Source organism: Camarhynchus parvulus, chromosome 8 (assembly GCF_901933205.1).
Source record: "Camarhynchus parvulus chromosome 8, STF_HiC, whole genome shotgun sequence".
NCBI classification, from domain to species: domain Eukaryota; kingdom Metazoa; phylum Chordata; class Aves; order Passeriformes; family Thraupidae; genus Camarhynchus; species Camarhynchus parvulus.
The window spans coordinates 8,320,593-8,340,906 of NC_044578.1; the positions used below are offsets into that span (position 1 = coordinate 8,320,593).

Consider the following 20,314-nt stretch of genomic DNA (forward strand, 5'->3'; position numbering starts at 1 on the left):
GGCAACGCCGCCGCATCGCTGCACTGCGCCTGCGCGCTCCCCGCCCCTGGCATTTTTAAACCCCCTGCGCGCGCGCTGGCGGTTGGTTTCCCCGGGGCGCGCTCTGATTGGCCGAGCGAGCCGTTCCCCGCCGCGTGTCAGTTGGGTCAGGACGGGCGGAGGGGGCGGGTTCTGCTCTCTGATTGGCCAGCGGGGACAGAGGGCCGGCCGGGGCCGCAGAAGGCGCCGGGGCGAGCGGGACGCGGCGGGAGCGGCCGCGCTGGGGTTGGAGCTGCGACCGCCGCCACCGGGGCTGCTCCGCTCTCACGGCCGCTGCCCGGCCGAGCCGGGGGCTGCAGCGGGCGGGTTCCACGCTGGGGAGAGGGAGAAGAGGAGCGGGCAGAGCTGCGGCCCTGCCCGGACCCCGTTCGGCCCGGCCCGCATCTGAGGTACCGCATCGCCCCGGCCCTGCCGCGCGCACCGCGCCCACCGCCCCTCTGCGAGTGCGGCCCGCGGTATACAGAGCTGTGGGAGGAGAGGAGATGGGCTTCTGCTTCGTGCTTGTCAAGTTGAAACAGTGGTGCTTTAAAAAATGTCCTCTTCTGCAAATTTGAGTTTAAGGCTTGTTTGCGCATTTGGTTTTTAAGGGGAGTTAATTAACTGCCGCTGGAAGCATCCTGGCTGAGTTTCTTGGAGGGCTGCCTTAAAAATAAAGTTCTTTCCTGGCAAGTTGGAATGCAGAGGAAGCACCTTTGCTTGGCAAAGTTTCATGCTTGAGATAACTACAAAGAGACTTCTTGCTTATTTGTTAAAAGGTATTGAGGTAATTGCCGAATTATATGGGCTGTCAGTTGTTTTGTATGTTGCTTTGTTTAGGCACCTCAAAAAAATCTAATCCTGATAGTGTAAATAAGTTAATGTGATTACATACAGATTTCTTCAGGGCTCTTTGAAGTCTGACTGCAAGTTCTGTGCTATACCATTTGAACTAAGCCAAGGCTTTATTTCAGAAATCCTCAAAGTTTAAGTAGTTTGAATGCTCACTTGAAATACGGAGGCTAAAACAGGGTTTTGGGGAGCTGATCTAGTGTTAGATTTGCTAAATCAGTTTTTTTGTGCTATGGGAGCTTCTAATTAGTGGTAACTCTTTTTCTTCCTAAACTATATCCAAATAGTTTTTCCTTAAGCTTTATCTGCAAGCTTGTATTTTGGCCTACACATCTTCCAAGGTTCCACTGAGAAGCTGTCAGGTGGACAGTAAGGGTTTTGTGTTGACTTTGTGACTCTGACAACTTTGTAGGACAGAGTTTCTGCTTTGTTGGCCTGGACTTAAACTGTTGGTACTTTTTTTGTTTCATGTATCCTATTTCTTGATTTTCTTACTGTGTCATGCCTTTGTTCCTTCTTTTAAGCATTGTAAGATAACAATGTACTTTAATCCATTTTTATCTCTGATCTTCCCAGATTTCTTCCCAAAAGGATGGTCCCTTTCAGTTTCCCTCTGTCCAGGTGTGCACTTTGGGACCCAGTCCCCATGGGCGATGTCATTGGCACACACATCACCTATTACAGGTATTGATACTCTTTTTGGGCAAACTAAAGGTTAAAACAAATTATAGAGTGTGTGATGCAAGGCCTCATTTTGTCTTTTGAGTCTGTTCTATGGCAAGGCCCGGAAGAAAAGGAAGCAGTGTGTTTCTTATAAGCATATAGGGATTTTAACTGGAAAAAATTCAGTTTCCTTTCCTTTGTGTAATGCAGTCTAGTGGCTTGAAGTTGCATCAATTTAAAGTAACTTAAAATTTCTTTCCGTTTTCTTCCCCTATGGATAAGTGATACTTTTTTTAAAAAACATTAAAAAGAATTTGTGACTTAAACTTGCTGATTGTCTCTTTTTAGAAACCCCAAAATATGTCTGGTGGAGAAAACCTTGCGCCTTGCCTATCGCCATGCTAAGCAGAATGAAAAGAAATCATTTTCCTGTTTTCTGCTTGGCACCCTGGCAGTAGATGAAGGTAATTCTGAACATGAGGTAGACAGGCACTATTGGTTGGTTGAGTAAGTTGTAGTTAAGGAGGCTGAGCTGTTGCTTTTGGAGTCTAACTGTATTTCTGTATTTTGAAGATGGGGAAGGCATAACGCTGACAGTAGATCGCTTTGATCCTGGCCGAGAAGTTGCTGGTGGATCAGGCAAAATTCCAACTGCATCCCTTCCTGGAGACTTCTTGATTCCATGTACAGTTAATGCCTGGGGACCTTGTTCAGATAATATAATAGTGCACAGTGTTGAAGATATCAGCTTGGCTTTCAAGGTAGGTAGTTCATAGTAACTTTTGGGTCTCTCAAACAGTGAACTGTCTGCCAGGCAGGACACTGGGCTATGCACAGAGCTGGATTTCCAGCACAGCGAGGTTATGGCTGAACCAAGACTATGTAGTTAATGGTGTGAAATGAGCTGCTTGAGTGCCATTGAGAAGTTTATTGGAAACTGGTGAAGTCAGTTAATCCTCACAGGTGTTTAAGGATCACACAGTCTTTAATCTTGGATGAAAAAGTTTTTCAGCTGGTCTAACCACCAAAATCAGCAAAACAAAAGCGATTGCGGCAAACTTACTTAAACAAGAGAAAACAGCTTTTTTGTCTTTATTCCCCTCAAAACTGTCATTAATCAGTTGCAGTATTTGGGCAGTTGTTGCTGAAGTGTTGCTAGGCAAATGACCCGCCCAAAACGTGTGGAGCCCTGTGTAGGTTAGCAGCCATAGCTGAAATGTGTGCTCTGCTGTAATCTGTTAAATACACTTTCCATTCCTGTAGATTTTTCCCTGTAGTTGTTGTAGTGTGTATTTTATATTATAAATTAAGCCTGCTTCACATCTGTAGTGTGTATTTTATATTATAAATTAAGCCTGCTTCACATCTGAACTTTCTCATGATGATAGATCCAGATACTAAATTACATATTTCTTGAATGCAAGTAAGAAAACTGGTAAATCAGCTCGAGCCTTTTAGTTGTCTGTTATTATATTAATTTTTATATAATTAAGTAACCCCAGGTTTTTTAATACATCATAAAACAATGCTAAGGTGTGCATAGCTAATTTTCAAGTCTATTCTGCATTATTCATTATGTTCAGTAGAGCAGTGAGCTTTGGAGACCTGGGCTAATGGCTTTTTGTATAGTACCTAATGCAATAGTAGCTGTGCAGAATGGTTTGAATTCCTAGTGTAATACATCTTGAATCATGGTAATCATAGAAAATAATTTTGTGTATTTAACTCTTTTTTTTCCTTACTTCTAGGGTCTGCAGCAGAGTCTGTGCAGTAAAGAATCTCTGGATCTTTCTAAACTGCTCACTGTTAGAGCTCACATTGTTTTCACAGAAAACCTGGATAATCTACACTTTAATTTTTGCTGGGCTTCTCTTACTCTGGCCAATATTTTGGAATACACCCCTGTGAAGTCTGTCCCAATTATTCCAACAGCCCTAGCAAGAAATTTGACCAGTCCTATGAATATTGCACAAGTTCAAGGAACGTACAAGTGTGGGTGAGTAAAGGGTGGTGCTAAAGCTGTCAGAGTTGCCTGTCAGTTTCTTGCCTTTGCTAAAGGAGGTGGGTAGGAGAGATCTGAACTGAACTTTGCATTTTAGTAAAATAAGTGGCATAAAAATGGCATGTCTTCTGGCCTTGGGAATGTATTAAAAGTTATGAACAAGAAACAGGAAATGGGGTGGAGCAAAAGCATTAACTGGTTGAGTAGAAGTTTTTGCTTTTGGATTCAGTGAAAGGAGCTTCCTACTGGGGCAGGAGAATACACCTCTAGTTAACATAACAAATATAAACAGCTTCCAGCTTTTAAACACCACAGATGCTTGCCCTACAATGAAAAGCAGGTGAATGCAAACCAAAGCTTTCTTTTTGTTAATTGTGCTTTTGAGATGGTATTGGGAAGTCATCATTCTGACTGGTAACTAATTTAGTAGGATGGACTAGGGATAGATCAGAGAAATAATTTGAAATAACTGAATGTCATTTTATTTGGATAGGGACTTTGTGAATGCCTCTCTGAAAGTTAGTCTTCAAATTTAACATGACTGGTACTTGGGGTTTTGTTATGAACACTAATTCCAGTATTCACTAAAATACTACAAATAGTACTGTGTGAATTTTGTATTTTGTCCTTGATAACTCTTTCATACCCTGGGAATTGCTGAAAAGCTGGGGAGTTGCTGTTAAGTGTGTGCAGTAAGAGCAGTTTTGATCTTTAATTTTTTTCCCCTAAATTTCTTTTCTTACAGTGTTTTCTAAACTTGTACTTCTCTCCAGGATTTTTTTTTCTAAAAAACTGTCTTCCAAAATACTAAAACAACCCAATTTTTGCTTTCTTTCAGCTACCTTACTATGGACCAAACAAGGAAATTGCTTTTGCTGCTTGAGTCTGATCCCAAGGCTTATGCTCTGCCTTTAGTTGGAGTGTAAGTGTTCAGATTAATACACACATTGATTTGAGATGTATCTGAGGGATTACATAGCAAAAATTTGGTAACAGAGCTGTCCCTAATTAGATTTTTTTCTTCTTTCTAGTTGGCTGAGTGGAGTTACTCATATCTATAGTCCTCAAGTCTGGGCCTGTTGCTTGCGATATTTGTTCAGTTCTTCAATTCAAGAAAGGCAAGTCATTTTTATAGGTAAAACATAGAAGTTTTAAAAAAAGAAGCTAAAAAAAGTATTCCACAGAAATGCATGGCAGCATGGGCTCTGCTCAAAGATATTTGAGGAAATTCTGTGATTTATATGTTGTATAGAGGTAAGGCTGTCTGGTTTAAATGTTCTTTTTGGTTTTGGCTTCTACACAAAAATTCTGTGACTGAAATGTTGGAAAACTGAGCTGATATCCCAAAGTCAGAAGAGGCTGAACATTAATATCCTTGAGGTCACTGCATTTTAGTTTAAATAAGAAGCCACAAGCAGGAAACAGTAGTTTAAACAGTGGTGGGGTTTTGGTTTTGAGCTTTTCTTAGGGGTATTTTCTTTGAGATAAGTTGTCTTCCTGGTTGTGTCTGACCAACATATTGATTTGCATCCTATGCTGCTCCTGTTAAATGTTGAGTTTTTTTTTTTTTTTAAAGAGTGTTTGCATTCTGGGGTATTTTTTGATTGTGGTGTTAGAGGATAATAATTTCTCATTGTCTAGATTTTCTCATTTGTAACATTTGCTGAGTTCTATTTGTATAGAGCTGGGAGAGAGTTTAGGTGTTTATAGTTTGAAGCTGCACCTCAGGTAAATGAGACTCTAAAATATGCTGTATGCATAAGCACTTCTTCTGATTGACCACACTTGTTTTTAAATTATGAAATGCAACCACATTTGGTGAACAGAGGTGTCTGCAATTACAAAATAGACTTCTTTCCCTTAACAACTGAAATATGTCCAAACACAGATAAGAGACCAATTAGATTATTAGATAGGCAGGTTGGATGCTTGACTCTCATTAACTTTCACTGATGCCATCATGGAAGTGGATTAGGGAGATTTGATGAACCATGCATACAGCATTAACTTCTGCAGGCTAACTGCTTAATCTGTGCATCATACATTTTTAACTCTTTAAGTTGTAAGTAAATTTTGAAGTTGCATGAATGTGTTTTTCAAGCATCCTGTTTCTCCTCCTTTTTCTATTGTGTATGTTATTTAATGAAAAAGCAAACAAATAAAAAAATCTCACAAACAAGCATGTTACAAGTGCTAATAAAAGAAAAACTGTTCTGAAAGTAGTACTACCTTTTACTGGAAACACACATTGTTGTCATTATCCTTGAACTTGTTTTAAATGCTGGTTGTTGTTACTCACTATTCTCAACTTATAAAAAAAACCCCTTCAATATAATTTTCCTAAAAAAATCTTTTTGCTAATGAATGATTTTTGAATGTTTAGGGGTCACTGAGTCATTAAGTGTCTTTATAATGCATCTTCAACTGAAAACTAAAAAGAAAATAAAACACAATATCATTCTTAGAGATGTTTTCTTCTCTGTTATGTTTGAACTCTTCCAGGAATTCATTTAAAGTACTAAGTGATCATAAAGGTTTGAAATACAAAGGACTTGGATTATTCCTATTTCTCTCCTTTTCTTTGGTTCTTGTGTGTGGCTACAGTCATAAATCCATCTGCTAACTATCTATAGCTAAGCACCATTCAAAATGCTGTGATTCACCAGTTTGCTAAACTGTGTGAAAACTTGCTCACTGTATTGAAAATCTAAAGGCCTTCTTCATGTTTAGGTTATTTAAAGATGTGTTTTTCTTCTATTTTAGGGTTTTTTCAGAATCGAGGAGTTTTCTTGTTGTGCTTTATTCATTGACACACAAGGAACCAGAGTTTTATGAATGTGTTCCATGCAGTGGGCAGACTGAGCTGGGGTTTCAGATCCTAACTTGCCATGAAACAGTTCACCTGTTCAAAGTAAGTGTCTTGCTTTCCTCCTGCATCGTGGTACTTCAAAGTTTTCCTTCAAAGAATCATTATGATGTGACCCAAATAGATCTGCAGTGTTTGAAAATGATGTAGCTCTATAAAGCTGCTTTTTCCTAGGGACCACTCTAAATTCAGTTTGTCCCTCAAATTGAGAAATTACTTCCAAAGTCAGCACTGCTCACTTTTCTAATAGCATTAAGCATCTGTCTTTTAAGTATATCATGCTGTGTTGGCCTTGGTTAGTGTTCCTTCCTACTAGTGACCTTCTGGCCTTGTGAGCAGAGACTCAGACTTCCTGCAGCATTTGTTACTCTGGTGTGCTGTGTTCACCTTGGCCACATCTAACAGCTGCTCTGGGTGATGCTTGCTGGAGAACAAAGCTGAGTGTTGTGCTTTGCTTGAAGTTGAATGCAAAAAGGAATTCAGAGGTTACTAATTTAATCAGTTTTATTAATGGAAAATTTTATCTCTGTGCAAAGTAACTCTCTGAAAGAATTTGATGATAAAAGTCTGGGAGATGGCTATAAGGTTTGAGGAAGTTCTAGGAAATCTCAGTTCCTTATGTGTTTTCTAAGGCTTGTGCAGAACCTGAAGTTGGGCTGTTAATTTGCTCAGTAAGTGCTGCTAAGCTCTGTCAGAGAAGCAGTGAGTGTAATGTGTGTGCTGTGCTGTGTACTCAGTTCTCTTCCCAATTGAATTTCCTTCAAGGCTGCCTTCTCCCTTTAGCCTAGGGCAGCTCAGCTTTCTATGATGATGACAGATCTCTCCACAGAAGCTCGCTTCTGTTGTCTCCAGGAGTTGCCCAGCTGTGGTGTGTGAAGCAGTACAGGAACGTTTGCTGTTTCCTGTAGTGGTGGCAGCCCTGGAGGAGTGTCTGAGCAGTTACTGTGAGGAAGCATCTGCTCATGGCTATAATTAGCCCAACTACTTTACAGAGTAGCAGGGGAACAGTGTTAAACAGGAAGGGAAGTTGCTTGCTTCCTTTTAGTGCTGAAAATCTTGAAAGTAGGAGACAAGCAGCAAATAATCATATAAATGTCCTTAAAGCTGTTTCTTTGGGAGTAGTATCTCAGTGATTGAAAGTTTGAAGGTTTTGTGCCTCACAAATATGGAACATTTCATTCCAGAATGTTGAACCATCAGACAAGAGCCCTATCCAGTTTGAGTTGAGTGCAGAAAACCAAAATGCAGAAACTGAGTTCTTCAGCAGAATTTGCAAGAAACTTCCAATTAAAAGGTAAATCTCTGAGATGCCATTTATGTGCAAAAATGAAATATTTATTGGATGAGGGTTTTGATCTGATCTGTGCTATGTGTCAGTTGAGCTGCGCATACATTCTATTGCATTAAAATCTGTTTATGTGCTTTTATTTATTCCTAGAGTTAATATTTTTCAAGTAAGAAGGCTAAGCTGTCTGTATTCCAAAAAAACCTACTTGGTACTGGTGGTTTTAGTTTATACAGTGTATGTTTCTAAAAAGGCTTCCTCACTGATGAGGCTTAGTTCACTGTATGAAGCTTTAAGTGGTATCTGTCCTTTGAAGCCAATCTCTAATTGAAATCTACTTAAGTAAAAAAAATTCCTTTTTTTCTTCCCACTTTTCAGAGCTTCAAGACCTGGATAGGTTGAAACTTAGTGATTTTTAAGAACTTGGCTTATCCATCAAATTTTTATCTATGACTAGATGATGGCCTTTATTTTCCTTCAAGCAATGTTATAATCTTTACTGTAGCACCTCCTATCTTTTTACTATATATCGGTGCTTTGCTGTTAGAATGCCAATTAAAAGGTGTGTTTGTGTGGTGCTGTGGGGAGGGAGGGCTTGTATCTTCTTGCCCAAAAGCAGCTTTTCTATTTTCATTGTTTGGTCTTAGAACTGTTTGTTGGGTTAACTCCCCAGCTAACCAGGGAGAAGATGGATGGCAGCTGCTTCTTAGAAAAAGGATGCACTGTAGATGGCACATTGAAAAATGTGAAATTTCATGTTACTGCTGCCAGTTCTAACAAGCAAGCATTTTTACTTTGCTTTGTTTTGGTTTCAGTCCTCCCCAAGGCTCTTCACCCAGCAAGTTGTCAGCAAGTGATCATGACTCTGGTGTGGAAGATGAGGATTTATCCCCCAGACCAATTCCAAGTCCTCACCCAGTGAGTCAACAGGTAAATAAATAGTTGCTCTGGGTATCTCAGATGTGACCCTTAGAGCAGCAAAACTCATTGTAAGGGAACTGGAGAGGGTAAAGCTTCTCTCTCTCAAAGTGCTAGCGAGGGAAAACAGAATTGAAGAAATTAACCATGAGTCCCACTCCTATAGTTAATCTGCCATTTTTCCAGGATTTTAGACACTTTAAATTCCTGTACATGTTGTGATTTGGGAACAGAGAGATTAGTTTCTATTTTAGGAATCTCACTGTTTTTGAATGGAAGAGCTGTAGTGTCTGAGATAGAGACACTCAGCTCTGGTGGGTTTTTTTATTTCAGTTACCCAAAAGATCTGCTCTGTCCTTTTTTTTTCACTGAAATGTGTACAAATACAACAAGTATTTGTACACAAATAGGTCTAGAAGGATGTGATAATTGTGTATAAAATATGTCCTATTGCAGCTATCGCCTGGATCTGAAAATAGTAAGAAGGGACACAGAGTCCACTTCTAGAAGGGAAATATCCCTATTCTGAAATGTACTCCTAAATGACATGGAGCATTCATTTGGCAGACAGAGCTGTTACACTATATAAAAGCAATTTTCCTTTAAGAATGATACTAGAGATCTTGCTGCTTTTTCTGGATTCTCCAGTCTTTAAGGAATGTATTTAACATGTGATTGGTTTGGAAGCTGATAATTATCATATATTGATTTTAAATGAAAACATTGTCTTTGAGGAATCTCTGCATTCAAAGAGCAGACAATATTTTAAAATTATCATATATGTGTGTAATTGTCCCTTCAGGTTACCAGAATTTTTCCTTCAGTGCCAGAGCTGTCACTTATTTTGGATGGGAGTTTCATAGAATCAGGACAATCATCTAAGCCTGTGGGGACTTCAAGTGCTAAAAGTCTGCCCACAGTGCCAAATCAGCCTATTAAAAAGAAGTGTTGCATGAGACCTATGTGTCAACCCAGCCAGCACTCTGAAGACAGGCAGAACTTTCCTGCTAATATGGGAGATCCCTCTTTGAGACGATTACCAAATCCTATAAACCAGAAAATTCCACCTTCAATGCCTTGCAGAGGAAATCAAGCCCTATTGCAGCAGCAGGTGCAGTGTAAGAAGGCTTCCCCTCAATCAAGAAAAAGTTCAGGATCATCTTCTCCTTCAACTCCTTGTAGTGGGACTTCCCCAGATGCATCTGTGCACCACCCCAGAAAGCCATTGGAAAAACTTGTATTAAATCCTGAGAGTGTCACACCACAGGGAGAGCCTCTGCCTAGGAGAACATCAGTGTCTGGTTCCAAGCAGCTTCCTGCTGTCACACAGCCAGTCCTCTACAACTCTGCTTTGTCACCACAGAGCTGCAGACAGCCACCAGATCTGCAGGTGCCAGTTCAAGTGCCACCTTCCTGTCCAGCATGCAGCTGTCAGTGTCCTGCTTCTCTCCAGTACAATCCCATAAACCCATGGCAAGGAGTTGGGAAAACGAGCCCAAATCACGGAGCGGAAATCCAACCGGAGATGGCTCAGCAAAATCCTTGTGCAGTGTTCCATCAAAATATTATTTGCCCAAATGTTTGCTGCAACCCAGGGTATGCCACGAGCAGCCCTATAAATGTGAGATATCCTGGGAAAACAGGGAGCTGCTCTCTTGACAATGGCTTATCAGCTGGAATGAGGATGGCATCGAGTGCGAGCCCCTCGAGTGTGCAGTGCTGTGCAGCCCACTCCCAGTGCCTGCACACGCCGGCTCCTGCAGCAGCATCAGATAATGGCATGATGGGATTATCTCCAGATGCATTCCGGCTCCTCACCCAGCAGGACAGGCAACTCAAATTACTGCAAGCTCAGGTCTGTGGAAATGTCAGCTTTCTCCTCTGCCCTCTCAGTGATTATGCTTTGATAGTTCCCCTGCTAAAGGAATTAAATTAACTGTTGTCTATCCGTGTTGGAACAAGGGAGCCTGTCATACCAGCTGCAGTTTGGGCATGGAGAGGGGACTCCATTACCTTACCAACTAATGTCCCTTTAAAAATTATTTTACTTAGATCTAATTAAACTTTGTGTTTATTTCTGTTATATTTCCATAACATGAAGGTTTATTTTTAGTAGACTGTTTGTAATGCAAACTGATACCCTTTCTGTATAAATGCTTTCTGACTTACATGCTTGTCCATGTAAAAAAAAAATAAAATTGCATAGGCTATAGGCTTTGGAATTATTGTAAATAATGAAGCACAGAATATTCTCATATGCTGCTTTTTCCACCTTCAAGCCTGCAGCTCCCTGAGCTGTTGCAGACAACTTAAGTTTTCAAAGCATCAATTCCTGGTTCACCAGGTCTTTTCTGTGCTGGAAAACTGGACTTTGGGGGTCTTGCTGTGCTCTGTTGCCTCACCAGGTTAAGTTTCTTCAAAATATCCATCCCTTGATCAACCTTCTGGCCCTGTATTTTGCAGGGTATGATTTGGGGCTGAAGAGCCAGAGTTTAAATTTTGCTGCTGGTGATGAACAATACAAACAGAAAAGTTTGCAGTACTTGAACTAGAAAATAACAGCTGGAATTTGTTTTTGGTATAGTTCCTGTATGTAAAGTCAAGCTCCTAAAGCGTGGGTTGTGCATGAGGGAAACCCCTCCTTACTGCAGCCTTCACTGTTAACTGTATTTCTCCCTGGAGCTGCTAGCTAATCGTTGAACAGGGTGGATGAAAATCCTAGAGACAAGATTGCCTGGCAACCTTAATTTTATCATTTAATTGCTTAGCTTTGTAATTAATACAAAGTTGGTGTAGGGGCAGTTGGCATGTAAATGCTTGGCTGGTAAGTCGGTTAATGGGCTTTGTATGTGAATGAAAGGGAGGGAATACTTCCAGCAAGTGTGGTGCAAACAGGCTTTACCCAAGTTGTCTTGGTGCTGCCTCTGCCAATGTGCTTACAGATCTTCTTTGCTAGCTCTGCCAGCATCAAAATTGGTGTTTTGATTTTTGCTGTGTGCACTGCTGACAACTGGAAGGTGTTCAGGCTGCTGTGGCAGCGCAGCCTGCGTTTGAATCCAGATCTTAGCAGAACCCAATTAATTCACTTTTGCCTGTCATAGCTGATATTTTATTGTGCAGATCCTAACTTTGTGATGACTGTTACAGATCCAGCGCTTGCTGGAGGCTCAGGCTCGCCAGGAGGGTTCCTCGGAGGCGGCGGTGCAGGCGGAGAAGGCAGGGGAGCTGGTTTCCATGGAAACTCAGACCTCACCGCCATCGCACCCCAGGAGAAGCGTGAGCGTTGCCGTGAGCACAGGTAACGCTTCATTCCTTTAACACAGACTGGCGCTGCTGCTTTCTGGACGTTTCTGTGGTTTGTTGGGGCATGGAGGAAATGTTTTTGCAGAAAGAAGCTGTGCGAACATGCGCCTAGATCCAAAAAACACCTAAGTTGTTGAGGTGTTATTTGCAAGTTTAGGCTGGAGTTACTTTTGTCTTTGCCATCACTGAAAGAGTTATTTTTCCAATAGGTTTAGAAAGGTGTTCTATTTAAAATGGTGTCTTGTTGAAATGTAACTACACATCTTTGTTATTTAATACACTGTTTTCTAAAGTAATTGTTTCTATGCCAATATATATATTATTGATGTTGTTTGTAAATCATGCATGAAGAGGAGATTGTATTTGCTTTAGTTTAGGAGAGTTATGCAGCTGTATCTGTACAGCTGCATATTAACATATTGGCTCCTGCTAAATCCATGGAAATGTTGTGCTTAGTCTGGAGGAAACTTTGAAACAGGCTCAAGGTCAATGCATTAAAGTTATTTATTACAACCATTTATTTTCATCAAGTATACTTTGGAAGAAACTAGGACTTGAATGATGTTTTGGCAGCCTTTAGCTGATTTAAACTGTAAATTGCTTTTTAAATGATGAAAAAAACATGAATGGGAGAGAATTATTCCTCTAGCTATAGAAAGCCAAAGAGTCTCAAAAAAAAAGTAATGACTCTTCCTAAATAGTTAAACCTCTAATTTTGTCCTAGGTGCTAGTTTATTTTGGAATACAGACTCAGAAAAACAAGGCAACTCCATACCACGAGGGAAAAAAGAAGATGGAGAGATTTCTAAGGAGGACATAAACATTTCAATTAATGCTGAACAAGATGCAAGTAATACAAGTATTGCTTCATCCTTAAGGGCGGTTGACATGCCCAGCTTTGTAGAGAGTATTCACCTTGTGGAAGAAGGAGCTAATCAGAACACTCCCCAGTAAGTAGCAGAAACACCCTGTGCTCACATAATGTGCTGAACTGCCTTATGTAAGTTATTACTTCTGTAATATTTTTTCCTTCAGGAGTTATAAATAGTCTGACCTCAGCTGTTGTGTTCTCTCCCTTCTTTATTTTTAATTATGCTTTGAATTGTACAGCTCACCAAAAGACATCTGCCTTTAGAGTCTGCATTTATCAGTCATGCAGGTTTAACTACTTGTCAGCAGCAGCTGATGGCAAAAGCCTTTAACTTACAGAAACATGCCCTGGACTGGCAGCATTCCTTTTCTTACCTTAAATCCTGACTGGAAAGGGGGATGCTGCTATACTCAGTTGTTTTCCTACAGTGGCTTTTCCTTGTCAGCATTCAGAACCTTTCCAGTTCTGAGGGACTTGGGATGAGGTGTTTATGATTATGTGGCTGTTCCCTGAATTTCTCTTTATTTTATGCCTGATTACTTTGTGAGTGGTGCATGCAGATACTGACTTCACTGCTGTTAATTATTTTTAAGCTCAGTTGCTTTATAGTGCAGTGACTAATCTCAGACTAATTTGGGAAGTGGTTTTTAAAATATTTTTAATTATCTATATGCATGCTATTTCTACGTAGGGATAACTCAACAATTTAGCACTTTAGTGATCTAATATTGCCTAAGTATAAAAAGCCAAAGGAGGGGGAATGCCCTTCCAGTTAAATTAGGTTCCTAAAATACTCATATTGGGAAAAATGATGGTAATGAAGCTATAACTTAACTATTCATAGTCCTTGATTAAAGTGCTGTCTGCAAACATATATTGCTATCAGAAATGTTACAGATTCAGATCAATCTTATGAACATTGTAATTTTGGACAATGCCATCTTAAGGTTCTCTTCAACTTTGATTCATAAACCAGTAAAATAGCTGTAAAGTATCTTATAGTGAGAATGTAGAGCATCACCCAGATTTCTTTGAGGAGGAGGAGGGGAACGTTTTTGGGAATGATGAATAATTGCTAGTGTAACAGTAGCTGATAACCTACATTGACTATCTGGTATGTCACGTGGTTTAAATCTTATCACTTTCAACACAGGCAATTGATCAGTTGAGTTCTGAAATTCCCTTATCTTACACTTGTCTCCTCAGGAGGAACAGGAAGGGGGAGGAGGGTTGCTTGAGGATCTTCTTGGGATGATAGTAGTATTGATATGTCTGGTCTCCAAAGGCTTATGCAATGCATACACCAATGAGGGGGGTGCAGAGCCTTGTGTTGTAACTCATTCAGTGTTTAGCCTTTATAGCTCCTCTTTCACATCTCTTATTGAAAAATATTTCAACTAGGTGTTTGTTCTCAGTTTGTGATACTCAGTGTGCACGTGTGTACTTGTAATTGTCTTTGAGAAGTTTTTAAACTGCCACGGGAATCCCATGGTAAGATATGTACCTTGGTGAAAGCAGCTTTTTTAATAAGTCATGTGTCAGAGCATACAGAAGATACTTGCTCATAAAGGCTTATAAGTGATCTACTGAAAACCTAAATTCCAAATTGTTGATAATTTTCCTTTCATCTGGTTTAAGTCATAGTGTATCATTTAGTTTTGACTAGTCCAGAGATGCCATTGCCAATTGCAAATAATCTTTTGGAAGACTAGTCAGGCTGTTGTAGTTGCACAGTTGGAAGTCTATTACTTCAGTCCTCAAATGACTTTTGAGACTTTTGACTGCAGAAAGGAGCAAAGCCTTGAGCAGCAGGCAAAACTAAAACCTCTTAGGATCGATTGTTCTCCTCCTCTGATATTCACAAACAAATAAAGTACATATAGTGATAATGACACATATACTGTTTCAAGAAGTATGTAGCTATCTTGGTGTTTTCTTCCAGAACTGGAAACGTTTCCCAGGCACTTGTTCGTGGCTCATCCTTGGAAGAAAGTGCCAGTGTGTCTTTACAGAAAGAGCCATCGGAGGGAGCCAGGAGCCAGGTGGTGGTAACAAGTGAGCAGAGCTCGGAGCCACCCACCCCGCTGCTGCCTCAGCAGCCCTCAGAGGAGCTGAAGCTTTACCAGGACTTACTGGTAACTCATGCACGTTTTATATTCTGCACTGAATGCAACAGTCAGAACAGCACCCTGCTGAACTTATGATGTGGTATTGGCATGAATGAAAGCTGCTTGTGGTTTTCAGATTCACATTGTGCTCTACAGAAAACTCTGAGTTTGTGGTTCTTCAATTTTTTTAAATGTTTAAGTGGTTATTTTGTACTTCTCTTTCATGCATACGTGGAGTACTTTCTATTATCTAATAAATAATATTTTTTAATTCAAGGACCTCAGCTGATAACTTCCCAAATTAGTGGCCTTTAAAATAACACAGCATTTTAACTTCAAGTCCCTTAAAGGGCAGATATTTTCATCTTGAAGAATATCAGTATGTGATGTGTTTAAATTCAGAACAGACTCTTTTAGAAAACCTGAAGTGTAAGATGTTCCAGTGTTTGACTACACTGCTGTGGGTTTGTGATTGCATCTGAACTGTATCTGAATTTGCCTTCTTTGGTAGCATAAGCTATTAATCCATCAAGTTGTATTTGAAGTTGTGTAGTCAGGAATTTGGTATTTGACAGTCCCTGTATGTCACTATGTTTTTGCCGTGTGCTCCTTTTTCTGTAGGGCCAAGTAAACCACCTCTTAAAGACCTCAGAAGAGCAAGATCACTTGCCTTTAAAATCAGGATTTGTTGTTGATGATGGTCCTACATATCAGGATATTGATGGTACAGCAGAAGTGGCTTCAGAGACTCACACAGGAGAGGTGGACAAAGAGAGTGTCATTAGTGCCACACTCAAACAGCTGAGGAGCCTTGGAGTGACAGTGGACTCACCTGGCAGTATGAAGCAAAATACACACAAAGTGGACAATGCCAGGTAAAAAATGCTGGTGGTTTTGAGTAGTAATGTGCAGATCCAACTGAAAATGAAGATGTGGCTCAATGAGTCAAGAGAAGACTGTTCATTGCCACTGGGGTTTGGGTGCACCTTGATCTGCATTTGCTGCAAAATTGACATGCTGGCTCATGCTATGGGTATTTCAGATAGGTTCAAGAGCTCTGCTAGAAAAACTCAGAATATTTAAATAGAACACAAGTAGCTCTTGCTGTTACAGCATCTGGTGATTCTTAAAGCATTGTGCATGTAATTCCCTAGAATAACAAGGAAGCTATGGGCAATTCTTTGGTCTGAGTCCAGGTATTCCAGAGCAGCTCTGGACCTGGGAGACTGAACATTAAGCAGCTGTGTATTTTGCCATCGCTTCTTAACCTTTGTCTTGCTCTTTACCAGTATATGTGAAATTGTTACTGTGGCTTTGGTATCTAATCAAAGCTGGTTCTGTCCTAATTGCTTGTTATTGTGGGTGCTGTGCCTTGAGCAGAGAAAGTGCTGGGGAGGGAAACAACAGCCTTGTTGAAACAGAGGAAGGAACAGAGAAGTAACTTCTGAAGGAGGGTTTTTAGGCACAGGAATTTACTTACATAGCTGTGTAGGCATAGGCTGACTGCCTGGTACAGCTTCACTTTCATCCTTATTGTCTTCTTGATTCTAGTGTGTAGCTGTTATGTAAACAAAAAATCTAACTACCTCCTAATTAATCTTCTCTTCAGCCATGTGTCAAAAGTTGTTTCCAGTCATACAGCTTCTAACCTCTTTTGTCTCCTTTTTACTTGTATTTTATTGGGTGATTTTCTGGGATTTCTGGACTACCTTCCTGGCTGGAGTCTGTCAGTGTTATTTTAATGTCAATAACATGCTAACATGTGAACCCGTAAGGCAAAACTGGAGCTCTTGGGGGTTTTTTCTTCAAACTTGGGGAGTGGGGTGGAGTTCTTCCTTCTGCCACTTTCAAGACTGATAAACAATTCTGAGAAAAGGTCTACAGCTCAGTAGAGAAGGAAACAACAGTGCAGCTCCATAGCATAATAAGTGGTCGTTGTTGCTGAGCCAGTTTATTCTCCCTGGGCAAACTTCAGCATTTGTGCTCAGTGAAATAGGAAACCTCTTAATTCTTAATATGAGGAGCTTAGGTTTATGAACTAATATATGATGTGTGAGCTAAATGCAGTGGTTTACAACCATTACTGGTGTACCAGAGCTTGTTCTTTTGGTCTTTAAACACAAGATATATATACAAGAAATTGCTGCAGCAGGCAACAGAACAAATGAACATTCCTCATTTGAAGATACTTCAAAAACTAGAACCTTGTAGGTTTCTGGAAACAAATGCTATGTCAGAGTTTCTGTAAAAATCCTGGAATTACCGTGCATTGGGAAAGATGTTCTTGGTCTCAGTTGTTTGGCTGGTTATTTCTAGCTCTAAAATTTGGGCTGAATGGTAGAATTTAGAGTTGCAGGATCAGACATGCATAATGTCTCATTCACTGGTGAGAAAAGACCAAGAGTTCCAACCTGCTTTAAAACCAAAACCAGCACTGTAACCTGCTAGAGAGGGGTGGCTCTTCATATGAGGGTACTGTGTGTTGAAGGAGAAGGGAATATCATCCATCCTCTGACAGTGTTTGGATACTTATGGGGGTGGGTAGCTGGTTTTCATTATGTGCAGATAATATGATCTCAGTCCTGATGGGGCTGTGTTCAGAAGAAAGGAGAAATCAGTACAGTGAGCAAAATTGTGAAATTGATGCTTTTCCTGTAATGCTGAGGTAACTTTTTGCTGCTTTGTTTCAGCATCTTGGCGTGCATAAGCCCTGAAGCAGTGGTGCCTGGGTTAAATTCCATGTTACTTGCCAATGTCAGCATGTGTCCCAACGTTGTTGATCTGAGCATGGAAGCCAACGCCATAGCCCTGAAGTACCTCAGTGAAAATCAGTTATCCCGACTGTCCCTCAGTCACTCAGGCCAGAATCCTCCCTCAGATTTCTCCTTCCAAGACATCCTGCAAACAAATACGGACAAGAGCATGGTGGGTCTGAGTTTAATTTCTCCCAACAACATGTCCTTTGCAACCAAGAAGTACATGAAGCGATATGGGCTGATACAGGGCAGTGACAGCAGTGAGGACGAAGAGGAACTGCAGGCTCAAGATGGCAATTTTGGCACTGTCAAAAGCAAAAGCATGCCAGACAAAAACTGTGTCCCTGCATTGGACAGCTTCAGCCACCAGACTGAATTACCCAAAAGAGTGGATGGAAGGCTTCCCATTCATCTAAAAAGTCACAACAGAGAGTTGGCTACTAATGCTTCTCCTCCAGAATTAAACAGCCCTGTGTTAAGAAACATTACAAATGAAATTTTTCCTCCCAGAACAGATCAAGCAAATGAAAACTCACTTCAGTTCCTGAAGGATTTAAAATCAAAAACCAGATTGTTACCTGGGAGGGTTGAATTCACTGAACAACCTGTCAGGAAAGATGGAGGAGATACTCAGGCCTTTCGTGGAAATCTGCACACTCCAACCCTTGAAATGTTAAACCAGTCAAACAGCATCAATTCTGTTGGCACCATTCTTGATGTCAAACAACTCAGGCAATTACCAAAGCTCTTCTGAACATCCCTGGAGATGGCTGCAACCACTGCTTCAAATCAGAGGGCCCTCTCTGTAAAAGAGTACAGGAAACCACGGATTGAGCTCTCTTTGAAGAGGTCACTCTGTTGTAGCAGTGTAAAACTTGCAGAACTGAGTTTTCAGCCAGCTCAGGGAGAGGCACCTCAAAGTGCCTGGCTGAGGCAGTGCTGATCAGCACAGACATACGTGTGCACTTTTGTTTACAGTTAGGTGTGATTTTAAAGCATATTGAAGGTGAATCAACCTGAGCCCAAGATGTACTTTTAATATAATTTTAACAGCGGTGATTTTTTACTTAAGTGTTCTTTTGTTGACTTTTTAAAAACGGACTTTTCCATGGTTGTGCCAACTGTGAGCCACTGATGATGTGTGTGGCAGAGCAGGGGTAACAGAGCTAAAGCACTAATTTTTAGAAATTTGCTGAAATGGTTGGATTCCTGTTTGTGGGTTGTGTCTGTGGGGAAGGGAAATATACCTTTGGCTTTACTTTGCATAAAATTATTTCAAATTCAGCCAAAATGGCACGTGTAACTCTCTGTATCATGGAATCTTTGAAGGAAATGGGGGAAAACTGGCACTTTTAAGACTTGTATTTTTTTTTCATCTCTATGTTTTCTATTTATTTAAAACTACATACCACTGATAAAGGTCAAAGTTTCCATTAAAAAATTAATCTTCACTTGACTAATGCTGCCTTTATTTAAGACACATGTGGCTTTCCAGTCATTGTTAAAATGGTTAAATTGAAGTTCAGTAGTTCACCCGCTACTGAACTCACCAGGAGTCTGATACTGGGTGGTGGGGTAAGCAGAAATAATAATTTACTTTGTTCTGAATGAACACATAAATACTCTGTCACCAAGCACTCCAGTCTATTAATGAAGCAGCTCTTTTCCATAACCTTGTGATGATAATATTGCACAAGATGAAGAATTGGCTGGAAGTGGTGATTCATTCCCATTCCCACCATTCCTGGTGGGAGGACAGTGAAATGATGGTAGAGCCATGTGTTTTCTCACTGGCCTTTTAGGTGCATCAGCATTCTCTCACAGGCTTTGGAACAAACTTTGTTTTAGTGATGGCATTGTCTCAACTGCAGTTCAGCCTGGGGCTGACCTTGCCTTTCCTGTTCTGAGTGTTAAAGCAAAGATTAAAACACCCTGTACTGAAATCCTGGGCCTTTCCCAGTCACATCCTAAGGACTGCAGTGTTCTTGGTGTGTTTCAGTGGGCACTAATTGCTAATTAATTTATTACAGAATTGGGCTGAGATAAACCATGTGCTGTTTTGAAGCCAGTATAGAGAGAGGAAGGCAGCAGCTCCTTTTAAGCCAGAATTTCTCCTCTCACGCAGCCTCTTCCATCAACAAGGATATTTGCTTCCTTTCAGGAAAGGTGCTACTTTATTGTGCTGAAAAATAAAACCTTTCTCAGTCCCTGAATCTCCCCTGGATCAGGCAAAAGCTTATTATCTGCCAGCACATTTTCTGCTGAATCAGTCAAAAAATAGTTAATGTTTTTGAACATTCCAGTGAGATGAATGAGGCAATTCATACCTCTGAGCTATTGTTGCAGGGTTTTGTTCTTTGTTTCCTATTGTAAAATGTCTGGAAACACAGGAAGATGACAGCTGTATTGGTTAATATTTTAAAGACTTTCTTCAAATGCTCAAGGGCTAAAAACAATTTGAAAACAAAAGCCAAACTACTTGCACACAGCTCAGGACAAGGGTGTGGTGTTATAATAAGTTACACAAAGCATATAATCCTGGATAGCAACCTCCAAGCAAGCAAAATGTTAATTTACTGGACCAAAACAACAAAAAACACCCTTCCCTTTAAGCAGCATTTTCCTTTCTGAGTGTGGTGCTGAGTAATTTTGAGATGTCTGGATTTTTTTTCCCT

General features: G+C 40.5%; 1 protein-coding gene across 2 annotated transcripts; it reads left to right on the forward strand.

Moving 5' to 3' along the window:
• The first annotated feature begins 224 nt into the window (after positions 1-224).
• Positions 225-19,075, forward strand: STIL (STIL centriolar assembly protein). 2 transcript variants are annotated; one of them, XM_030953834.1, is made up of 17 exons: positions 293-428; positions 627-794; positions 1,444-1,551; positions 1,879-1,994; positions 2,104-2,291; positions 3,279-3,526; positions 4,371-4,454; positions 4,564-4,650; positions 6,296-6,443; positions 7,583-7,692; positions 8,499-8,613; positions 9,404-10,456; positions 11,749-11,899; positions 12,629-12,854; positions 14,718-14,910; positions 15,505-15,758; positions 17,574-19,075. In XM_030953834.1, the coding sequence occupies exons 3-17, from the start codon at positions 1,460-1,462 to the stop codon at positions 18,391-18,393; spliced, it is 3,885 nt and encodes a 1,294-aa protein (XP_030809694.1). In that variant the 5' UTR covers positions 293-428; positions 627-794; positions 1,444-1,459; the 3' UTR covers positions 18,394-19,075. The 2 variants fall into 2 exon arrangements, with proteins under 2 accessions (XP_030809695.1, XP_030809694.1); XM_030953835.1 differs by lacking the exon at positions 627-794 and having other exon boundaries at positions 225-428.
• Positions 19,076-20,314: the final 1,239 nt, after the last annotated feature.